Raw genomic sequence first — 12,198 nt, 5'->3', positions numbered from 1 at the left:
ACACAAAAGGAACATTCTTAATTTACTTGATTTAATAGTATATCGGCAGAGACGTCAGGAGATCTGCAGAAAACATTTGTCAGTACAGCAAAAATAAGGAGTGGCTAGAAATGTGCTTTATGTGAAAATGTGAATGTTTCCATTTTCAGTTTATTGAGGCAAACCATTTTGTCAAAGTACAATATTAAACAAAACCATGCATTATAGTGTCCTGATCTAATGCTTGAGCCACAAGATAATGTTAGCCCCAAGCCAAAACACTAGCCACAAGCTAACATGCTAGCCACAATCCAACAATTCAATACAATACGATGTTCTATTGGTACATCCCAGTACTACCTCACTGGTGACTTTTAGGAACACCTGCACACCTGGTCAGTCGTGCCATCCAGTCTGCCATTCATGTGGCAGCAACGTAATGCATAAAATCATGCAGACATGATCGAAGAACTTAACTATTAATATTTACATCAAAGATAAAAATGGGGAAACTTTTATATAACATCAAAATAACTGGGCAGTTGAAGATCAGATGTATGAGGGGTCAGCAGAGGGGTCAGTCCCACCTCTTTTGAAGGTATGAAACAACTGCTGGTCAAAATCTTTTTAAGCTGCTTTATATTTAAAACAAGAAGTTATCTGAGCTTGTACTGTCAATCAGTTGGAAGTTCTCTCCTGGCTGTGTTTAGTAACACTTGCAACAGAAGCTAAAGCACAATTTCATGACATCTTTTCTCTTTAAGTAGAGGATAAAATCGAATTACCAGTAAATTCCGAGTAAATGCACCAGAACCTCAATTCAAACAGTATGTTAGCATGTCGATTGCTTTTTTTTTTACAATAATCCCATTGTAAAGAATTTGCTAAGGTGCCGTTAGCTAATGGAGCATATAAAGCTAATGTTTTTAGTATACGAGCTAGCAGCCACAGAACGAGTGTTTTTCTAATGTTTTCACATTCAAGAGAAAATGTGAGCTTTACTTGAATCTACATACGATTCTGTGCAAGTGTAGACATTTGTGTGGGTGTGTGTGTGGAGAAAAGTGCATTTTAATTCATGCAAGTATAACCTTGATTTAGCTAACAAGTAAGCTAACTAGCAATTAAAATAGATAAACAGTTAGCTTACAGTCCCGAGAGAACAAATCTTGTTGGAAAGAAGACCATCTCTACCATTACAGACTATTGGGCACCTCCAGGAACCAACAGAAACTTTATATGGTTTTTATGATGTTTTTCAACAGGAAATAGAAGCTTTAATTGACACATTGTGAGCGTATGCACACAGAGCAAGGTGTTCATGTTGTTGTTCATATTCCTCCTTTTACCAAATACATTATCTAGCAAATCTAGCTAATTAGCCAATTTAGACACGTTAGGCTTGTATTACAGTGTCGGTCAGAAATCACGATTATATGACAATTCATTGTCAGCTGTCGTTGGCTGTTTTAGTAGAAAGAGCGGGGTAAACATGGTGGTCACTGTGTCATGTTTGAGAGCTGCAGCAGAGCTTTTTTACTGTAGACTGTTTACACTGAGAGCCACAGCTGCTTAATTATGAGCAATGTTTAACACACAAACCTTAAATCACTTTGGAAGTAGCTTTTGTTTGCTCATTTTACCATTGATAAGGTAATGCTAATTTCTGTTAGCCTGGTAAAGGGGGTTTCGATGTTATGTTAGCATCAAGTATATGGTGGTTATTATTTGCATTGCATAACAGCCTCTGCCAATTGAATGCTGACATCTGAAGCTTGTAGCAGACATTCAAGTAACATTCTTCACTTTGGATGATACAGCTTGGATGCTGACTCTTTCAGTTAAGATTTAAACTCAAAGCTTTACTCTGAATATTATTGGAGCCTGCTAGCTTAGCCGTATGCAAGGAGAAACTGTAATGAGGACACAATGTGGTCCAGTTAGCCCACAGAAAGCCTGTTATTTAAAACTGTTATTATTAACATAATTCATAACTATTAACGTTATTATCGCATTATTAGCTAGACCATTCATCTTTTAAAATGATCATTGAACCCATAGGTAGTGATGGTAAAATCAAGGCCTTCTGGAACATTGAACCAACTGAACCAGTCTTTTCACTGCATGTTAGTAACATCTGGTAACATTTTTATGTATTCACATATCAGTGATGTTTATCATATATTCAAGTGTGTGAAAGAAGAACAAGTTCTATATACTATACTAATTTCTGTATGAAATACAATTAACATTCCTTATTTGCCTTCATTTACCCAATTTTATAGTATATTGGCAGGAATGTGCTTTATGTTAATGTTAATGTTTCCATTTTCACGTTATCAGAGCAATCTATAATATAAAAGTACTATATATAACAAAGCTGTGCATTATATAGCGTTCCAATCTAATAATCGAGCCACATAGAAAACATATTGCATTGTGTGGTATTGTATTATTTGTTCACTATTTATTCACTCTCTGGCCACTTTATTAGTATATGAATAAATAATTTCCATGATAATGCACTTTGTCACAAAGCACAAGTTATCTCAAACTGGTTCCACGAACATGCCGATGACGTTCAGTGGCCTCCCCATCCCCCAGATCTGAGTCCCACAGAGCAACTTTTGGATGTGCTAGAACAAGATATTTGAGGCATGAATGTACAGGACAAATCCACAGCAATAACATAGTGCAATCATGTTAAAATGGACCAGACACTGTTTCCAGCACCTTGCTGAATCCATGCCATGAAGAACTCTGGCTGTTCTGAGAGCAAAAGGGGGTCCTACCCAGCAAACTCCCTGCCAAAGTTCAGGAAGCTCAAGGACCTTTAGAGATTTTGCAAATCTAAGTGTGGTCTAGAGCTCCTCCCACAGAAACATGTTTCACACTCTTATTACTGCATTCTAGTGCCTTATATGAATTTGATAAGGAGATCATACCTGTCCATCAAAGGTGCTCACCTGCACCTCAGTAATATCAGTTTCAGTTAAATTGAAGCCTATTGTCTATTTGTATGGTAAAAAACGTTTGGTTGTCCACCCAGTGCTGCATTTCCTTCAAGAGAATCTGACCCCTCTAGTCTTCCTTTTTAGTTTGAATGGGACAAATAGAAAGATGAAGTGAGATACTATTTAAAATGTAAAGTCACTGTAAATAAATCAATGTCAACTTGTTTTAAAACCAAATAACAGGAATTACAATGCTTGATAAAACTACAGCCTTAATATTTTCAGAATTAGATGTTAGCTTAGAATTTCCTATTTAGAGTTTGCTCTCAGGCATAAGTGGCTATTTCAGGACTTTGAAATAATTTAGTCTGAACAGACCTGTATAAACTAAACACCATGATCACATTAGGATTATCTTGTTTGTCAGTAGAATATCCCACTTTTTAATACATTGTAGCACCAGTTTTTTGCAAAAAATATAGCAGAATGAACAAAATAGGGCTCTTTTAAGAAGTGGAATATTTCACTTTGAATCAGAATTTTAAAAATTAGTATAAATATAATAATACTACAAAACCAAACGCATTATCTTAAAATGAAAGATGACAAATGATCCATATTTGTTAGTTTCTCTTTTCATTTAAATAATGGTGTAAAATGAATCTCCATAAGAACATCCTCGACGTGAAATTTTGCTGTATTGTTGGGAAACAGCAAGTTCAATATCTGGCAATAACACAACCTTCCATGGCCAGTAGTTCAAGACAGCATAATGGGCTGTGTTCTCTCTGGGTGGGTAGGATGGCTCTTCCTCCACACTCATCATGCAGTTAGCTAACGTAACAGAACTGCCAATTCTCCCAGTGTGTTGATCTGCCCAATGGCGTTGCATTAAAGGCACTTCTTTCCTCATGTCTCTGAGAAAGCACTTACTAGCCTTCACCCTCCCAGCTTTGTAGCGGTGTTTGATCAGGGAAACCAAGCTAGCAGGTGGAACATGCCATGACCAAACTGGGGAGAACATTTTTGTTTATTGAACAAAAAAGATGATCTCCCTCAATTCACTTTATGGCTGTGCTGGAAGTTTGAGTTGGTGCACAGTGGTAGCAACATCCTTCAATTCTTAAGTTCACCTTTAATTTTTTTTGTTAGTAACAAACAAGCATTATAAACATAAACATCATAAAGATGTGGCTACACTTGGAGTCAGTTATTGTAAGATGCATGTCAGTTTTTTTATTGAGTTTATTTTAAAATGTACATTTCTTTCTGATTCATTAAAAAAAGATATAAAGCATCACGAAAATCTGAGGTTTACTTTGCTGCAGAATGCTCTTGTAAAGAAAAAGGCTAAACAGAAAGGAGAGAGCATAATTAGAGATCTGAATAAAGAGAACAGGCTTCAAAGTTTGTGCAGGTCTATACAGCGAAAGCCACTGACGGTGCTGCAACACACGTCTGTGTGTCTCCTTGGCTTAAGAAGTTGGTAGTTAGTGAAGCTTTTTCTTACGCACGCAGTGAAAGTCTATATAGTCTCTAACTTTAGCTACAATTACACAGCTGATCATATGTACAACGTTCAAATAGTAAAAGTTGTAATGATAAGGCAGTTAATCTCCAGAAACTATGAAACGTCCATCTGAAATAAATTATCATTATCAAAGTGGCAATAAAATATATCAAAAGACCAGTCACAAAAGGAATGAAGAATCAATGTACAACTCCTGAAAACTACCTGACTGGCTTTTCTTTTCTTTTTTTCTTCCAAGAAGGCATCATATACAGCGAAAAAGCTGAAAACATTTATCCTAACTTATCTTGAGCTGTTAAAACCCTATTGAGAACATGAATCGCAAGACCAAATTTCATGGTGTGTAGGTGAAGGAAAAAAAAGAAATAAATTACAAAGCAACTGCTGTGTTAATCATTTCAGTGAGTACCTGACGTCTGCACTTGTCTTGTTTTGATACCTTGCATTGAAGAAAAAACAAAAAAATAAAAACAGTGAGCCTTCACTGACTCTTAATAGCTATCACAGTTCCTGATTTCATCACTTAGATCATTTCGTAGTTCCTGATACTCTGAGGGTGCAGACTTCCATCCTGCAGAGGTCACACCAAAGCCTTTACATCTCAGATATTCAATACAAAGGACACTTTCTTTAATATACATAACACTATACAGAGTTTTGCATTCTTACTTGCTAAAATTCTTGGTAAAATTCTCTCTCCGTTTCACTCGAAACCTTGTGATTGCGCTAGTGGTTTACATGTGATAACCACCATAAGACCAGAAATAAAAAAAGAAACCAGGATGTACCAAAGTTTCAGATTATCTTGGAAATTAACAAAACAGAATGCATCCTGCTGATACAGAGCATTCTCAGGACCCTATCATGGCAGTTCTGCAAAATCTAATATGTAAATGTGTAAAGAAGTGTGAGTTGTTAGGTGGTAAACCCAGCGATGTCAGTCAAACAACCAGTTAACATATCACTCCATGACCCAATATGAACACAAGAGTGGTGACAAAACTCAGGTTGAAAATTAATACCAAAAAGGGGGGGAAAATCCTAATGACTAGGGGAGGCAGCGAGTGTCCACTTGATACAAATGAAAGTCTCTCGCTGCTATGTTAGCATAGTTTTCACAGGGCTCTCAACCAGCGAGGTTTAGAAGTTCCTTCAGCCCTGACACAGCACAATATGTCCAACTGTAATCGTCTCTCAGCTTATACACGGCACTTTCAAAGACAACTCTCCTCCATGCAGTTGCCTTTCCCTCAGCCAGGTGGCAGTGTAAACCAGCCGATGAACCGGGGTCTCTCTCACAGTATAATCCAGATCAAACATAGGGGTCTGGGCTGAAGGAAGAGATGGAGGTGTGGTATCCACACTTCCACATGGGGCACTCCGATCCCAAGCCTGGTGCAGATCCCGGAGGACAAGGGAGAGGGAACGGGGTGCGAATGGGTCACTTGGGCCCTTTGGAAGGAGTGTCATTTTCAGTGGACTGGCGGCCATCGCTCCAGGCCTCTCTGGTGCTCTTCAGAGCCTGAGTGCGCTGCTGGTCCACCACTACATAGTCCACCCGCTCGTCAGACACTGCCACGCCAGCCCCGTTGCTTTTCTTCTGCAGAGAACGGGTTGAAGATAGATCACTGATTATTACAACCATATAATGTGCCAGTAAGGCTGCAGGTAATATATTTTTGATATCTATTATTATTTACAAAGTCTCTGTGTTGTATTGTTTGTGTCTTTTTTTAAAATCAGTGTTCAACATGAAATTCACAAATTAAATAGCAATTTCTAATGGTGAAAGAACTGGACAAACTTCCAACTAACCAAAACACTAATAACACTAATAAAAATGTAATAGCCAAAATAACGATGACACTGCTATGCATCAATGAAAAAAGAGAAAAACGGTGAAAGCCAGCTCAAAGGTAAACTGTCTGAGCTGCACTGTCTGAAATTGTACTGTAGTAATACAGGGGGACAGATCTCATGCACTACAATGAGGAGGGAGATACAGTAAAAATATAATATCACGATTTTATATAAAGATTTCATGATATGATTTTTTCATGACAAGATAAGTTACAAAATTTTTTTTAGACATCTGACCAGGACATTTAGGACCGTTAAATGAGACAAATTTTGCTCTTTTTATAATGAAACATGCAGTTGGTCAGTGTTCCACAAGTACTGACGATACACATATGTTCAGAAAGCATATTGTTTGTATTGTGGCAGAATTTTTCATGATAATGACATATATTATCATTTTGCCCAGCCCTAACACTGCATGGTTTTCTCATTATCCTCTTTTTGTAATATGATTTCACAATAGTCATAGAAAACCTTCACACTGCAGAATTATGCTTCTTGTACAAAAATTAATTGCAAAATTATGTTCTGCCCTGTATTAAACATTACAAAGCATGCTATTTGATATGAAATTTATCTTTTTAAAATATGTTTAAAGTATGTAAAAAAGATGGGACACACCACTGTGTTACATCACTTCCTTTTAACAGCAAATAAAAATTATCTGGGGACTAAAGACACCAATTAATGCACTTTTGAAAGTGGAATTTTTGCCATTCTTCTGTTATGTAAGCCTTCAGCTGCACAGCCATACAAGGATTTTGTTCTACTTTGTGCATCATAATGTGCCACACAATGGGAGACAGATCTGGACTGCAGGCAGGCCAGTCTAGCACCCACACTCTGATTACGCAGCCATGCTGGTCAGGCTAAAATAAGCCTGGACATGCCTGAAAAACATGTTATCTAGAAGGCAGTACATATTGCTTCCAAGTATGTATATGCCATGGGCACTAATACACCCCAAGCCATGACAGACTATGACTTTTTAACTTCACGCTGATAACAATCTGGATGGCCCTTTTCTTCTTTGGCCTGGAGAACGCAACATCCATTATTTCCTAGAACAATCAGAAAGGCTGACTTGTCAGACCACAATACACATTTCCACTATGCATCAGCCAATTTCAGAGGAGTTCGAGCCCAGGAAAATTGGCGGTATTTCTTAATTTGGTTAACATATGTCTTCCCATGTGCATAGTCTTACTTTGCATTTGAGGATGCAGCAACGGGCTGTATTTATTGGTAGCGGTTTGTCAAAGTATTCCTGAGTCCAGTTTTTAAATACAATACCTTCTGAAGGATTGAAGGTCAGGGGCATTAGGTTGTGGTTTTCAGCCTTACCCTTTACACACAGAGATTTCTCTGGTTCCCTGAATCTTTTGATGATATATTGCATCCTAGAGGGGGAGAAAACTAAAATCCTTGCAAAAGCTTATTGAGGAACGTTGTTCTCGAGGAACTGTTGGATTATTCATTGATGTGTTTTTAGGTGAGCCTCGACCCATCCTTGATTAAAAAGGACAAGGTCTTTCCTGGATGCTCCTTTTATACCAAAGCATGACTGCATCACCAGTTTAAGCTGTTTTTGAACATTTCACAACATTGCTAGGTTTAAAATTCACCATCCCAATTTTTGTCAGGCATTAATTTCAGAATGATTGTACATTTAACAAAAGCAGTGAAGCTGACAAAGTAAAACATTAAATATCTTTTCTCTGTACTGTTTCGATTTAAAGTTAACAAAAACTGCTTTCTCTTTTATTAGTATTTTACATACTGTCCCTGTATGCTCACTTGAGCACATCCTTCATTATATTGAGCTGCACTGTGTGATTTCATTGATTACACTGTATGTTCACTGCTGTATTACTGAAACATGACTACAAGAAGGTTTTGGACGTGTCAGTTCTCTATGTTGCAGATTAGTATGTTGTCGCACCTTACGAGGAGGAGTGGATTTGCCAGGGTCCAGGTCCAAGTCCAGATACTCCACCTGCTTGTCTCCTTTGGGCTTTACCATGGGACTGCCACCACCATCTGCATTCATGGGCGGTCCCAGCTTCTGAAATCCCCCCCAAATGATAAAAGTGAGTACCACTTCATTTAGTCAACAATGTTTATTTTAACTTTCATCTTCAGAATTAACAGAATTAAAGCTCCAGACTGGAACTACAACTGAAACAACACAAGGATTAGAACTATTGGAGGAAGGTTCACTACAAACATCACTCAGTTGCAATTCCAGATTGAGGCTTCAAATCATAACCTAACTACAGAATGATCTAAATACAGCTATGATGGAAAATGGACTAAAAGCTAGGAGACACTGAACATCTAAACACATAAACCTAATAAAAGACAAAATTACAAAACTTTTTGTGTAGTCAGAGCCTGTGTTTTCAATGATAGTAAAATTGCAGTTGCTGAACTTCTAGCTATATATAATATTTGGGTGAATTATTAATGGTATTAACTTACACAAACTATAAACACAAAAGTGGTCGAGCATGTACAGCGATTGCTGTTAAGTACTGATCTTGGATCAGTAATGTCAGGTAACTTTGATTGTTGAGATGTGCTGTATTAATTGTGAGGAGTCTGGACTCTATCAGCAGCTATCAGAATTTAGGACATGCTAGCACCCCTGCTCACCTCCTCAAAGTGCTCTAGACCCGCCACCTCCCTCTTAACGGGGGTGATCGGCACCGTGCAGTAGAAGGACTCCTCTCTATAGAGCAGAGGAACAGGCAGGAGAAGAGAGGAGCAGCAAAAGGTGTCAGGGCAAAAGATAATGGCAAAACAATAAAGGAGAGGAAACCAGAAGAGAAGGCAAAATGTGTTGAACAGCAAAGAACTAAAAGAACAAATGCACAGAAAGAAACAAAAAAAAAGATGAGTACAGAGGCAGGAAAAAAAACTGGACCTGTTAGTCATATGAAGGCGTCCTGATATGCTGGTTTTAAATGCACATGATGCAGTTTGTGATAAACCACAAAGAATCCATTGCTGTCAACACTGTAAACCACCAAACATAAGTAGACTACACGGGCTACATTTTTAATGCAAGCACAAGCAATTTAGTTCTATAATTTCAGTATGGGGCTAATTTAGTTGCATGCAAGTGCATTTTTTTCTGTTATTTTGGAGGCCAGAAATGTGTGACACAGTGGTTGGGTTGGGGTGACATTCAAAATCCACTGGCGCAGTGGGAATTTTTTTTTTTAAACTCAAAAAATTTTTTAAACACAAAGTTACCTGAGGCTTATAGTTACTACTAAAATACTAACGTGAAATCGATTAGATGATATATTTTTTGACTATCCATAAAAGTAATTTAACACTTATTTTCAACAAAGGTGGCAATGCCCTGCCATTAGACAAACATCACTGTTCACTGATTGATAGGAATTGCTTTGACTGGATGTCACTGCAGCACACCTAACCAGGCCTGCTGACAGTGCAGTCATTCTAACCTAATCCCCTTTTATAACTGTGCCAGGTTACTGACTGCACTAGACCCCAAAATACCAAAAATGTATGTGCCACACCCACGCATGTTAGTGCCATTATACTGCGCATTGCCCTGTCATCACAAAAACAGGTTCCTGCTGTCTCAGCAGTTATAGACTGTAGATAAAGGCTTCATATGACAACTTGGTCCATGCAAACAAAGGAGACAACAACAAAAAGTTATTAGAACCCACATTGTCAGGTGGAGCGAGAAAATGAAGAGAGAAACAGAACTGTTGAAACTGGAGGAAATAAAAGAGAAGAGTGGAGGGAGGAGAGGATGAGAGGAGTCCTTCTATCCAGGTCACTGACTTCCTCAGTTTGCACCCTGATTACATACTGAAAATCAAAACTGAGGGGTAGCAAAAAAGGCAGTATAAGCTGTGTTCCGCATTTTAAATGATAATAATTTAAATGATTACACTATTATATTATTTGGTGAGGAGATGGGGAAGAAGCAGAGGAAACTACAACAATTCACATATTTTGAAAGTAGAATCTCACGGCAAATTACTATGCAGCACCAACAGAGACTGTATGTTATCACATTACTTAATTACTTAGTAGAAATTAAATAGAATACCAAAAACGTGACTTAAAAATGTACTGAGCTCTTTTTCCATAAACAAGCTATTTATAAAAGGAGCTGTAACTGAAGAGTAAAGGAAGAGTTGGGGAGTGGTGCTGCGGTTACATACTGGTTCATCTGTAGATTTCTTAGTGTCCTGCATGGGGACATAATTCTCATCACAGTCCTCGGAGTCGGTGCTGGAGCCAGTGCTATGCACCGACGGCGGCCTGGGAGGCATGGGGAACCTGGAGGGGCTGAGCACCATGACAACCTTTACACTACTGCTTCTGTATACACACACACACGCACGCACACACGCACGCACACATGCACACGCATTCTTTCAGTCACACGTGCAAAATTCTCTCGCACACAGATGTTCACAAACACAACTTGTGTTGTGTTTCACGTCTCTAGCTGATCTTTAGCTGTCTGTCTTTCTGGATGAACAGATTTTGCTGGACCTCCTTGGCTAAGAATATTCAAGGTTAATCACTCACAATCTATCAGTCATTACTTGTGAACACTTAAGTGTGAAAGAATTCACATCATGATCAAGCGCCATCATAATGAGTTAGGACAATACTACAGTACTGGATGAAGGGTTAGTTAATGTGCCTCTTGGCCAGAGGCCATGCAAAACCATGCCTGGACGGTAGCTCCTTTCAGCAGCAGCCAGATAAGTGGCTCTAAGCAGTTCACATCAGTTTCAGTACTTATAGTCTGAGAAAGATTAGCCCACAGGTCACTGGGTGATGCTGAAACAAAACAGTAGACTTGCTAACCAGACCTAGTGTATAATGATGGACACTTACTCCCTGGTGAAGGACCTGGTGACGGGTGAACGGACTGGTGTAATAAACTCCTCACACTCAGGAAGTGGTTTGATGTCCAAAGGGGCTGGTTTGGCTATAACAAAAGGCATAAATGTTACATTCAGATTAGGTACAAGACAAACAGTTTTTGAGAGACCTTGAGAGACGGAAGTTCTCTGGGGTCATCATGTTTCCATTAAATGTACATTTTGGTAAAAGTGCAGAAGTCAAAGATATTGCTGAGGATTACTGATTTCATTATGAAAGCTGCATGTATGGCACATCATTTAACAAAATGTTTTCCTTACCTAGAAAGAAAGACCCCTAGGAAATTACAATGCATGCACAGTAGATATTCCGTGAATCCATGTATTCATTCAGTGTATTGTGTATAGAATGGCAGTTTTCTATGAAAGTCACAGGAGACTGCAGAGCTTTGTATATTCCTTTTTCTAACACATGGGATTCAAGCTAAGTTATCAAACCCTTTGGATGAGGTTACACTGGGGGCTCTGGGCATTAAACTACTGGTGAATAGAGCAGCATTAATGAATGTGCCTGCAGAGGGAGCTGTTGGCCACAAAAAACAGCCCCAATCAGGCTGACTTAGTACAGTAACTAATGCACACTAATTAACCATCTAAACTGTAGGGTTTTTTTTAAGCTATGTTTCATAATCTCAAAAATGAACTTACAACCAAAAAATAGTTTCTCAGTAATTCTAACAAAGCAGGTACAAAAAAGCAGACTCCAGAAACAAAAGAAAGTAAGCTCTTTCTTGTAGACCTCAGAGAATTACTTTTAAGGCATTCAGGACTTTGCCCGTGACTTGCAGCCTCATGCAAGAGCTAAAAAACACAGTCAGGAGGTTACAACACAAATCCAGACTCCTTTTAATTTCACAGTTTTGATTCAGCTCTCACAGCTGGCCTACAGTGCTGATGAGCTGAGAAGCAACCAATCTGGCAACCAAAG

General features: G+C 38.5%; 1 protein-coding gene across 14 annotated transcripts in view; it reads right to left on the bottom strand.

Annotated features, from left to right (window-relative positions):
* Positions 1-4,149: 4,149 nt before the first annotated feature.
* The window catches only part of gab1 (GRB2-associated binding protein 1), a 72,821-nt gene continuing 64,772 nt past the window's right edge, over positions 4,150-12,198 (bottom strand). For 8 of the 14 annotated variants that reach the window (XM_036575015.1, XM_036575010.1, XM_036575014.1 and 5 more), the window contains 4 exons: positions 11,224-11,317; positions 10,536-10,695; positions 8,267-8,389; positions 4,150-6,064 (listed from right to left, as the gene is read on the bottom strand). In XM_036575015.1, coding sequence (XP_036430908.1) covers positions 5,906-6,064; positions 8,267-8,389; positions 10,536-10,695; positions 11,224-11,317 — 536 coding nt within the window. In that variant the 3' untranslated portion in view covers positions 4,150-5,905. Of the gene's footprint in view, positions 6,065-8,266; positions 8,390-8,979; positions 9,056-10,535; positions 10,696-11,223; positions 11,318-12,198 lie in introns of all 14 variants that reach the window. The other 6 variants (XM_036575017.1, XM_036575012.1, XM_036575019.1 and 3 more) reach the window with 2 other exon arrangements.

Source organism: Colossoma macropomum, unplaced genomic scaffold (genome assembly GCF_904425465.1).
Source record: "Colossoma macropomum unplaced genomic scaffold, Colossoma_macropomum, whole genome shotgun sequence".
Lineage (NCBI taxonomy): Eukaryota > Metazoa > Chordata > Actinopteri > Characiformes > Serrasalmidae > Colossoma > Colossoma macropomum.
Note: the sequence above shows the minus strand (reverse complement) of the source record. Positions and strands in the feature narration are given on the sequence as shown.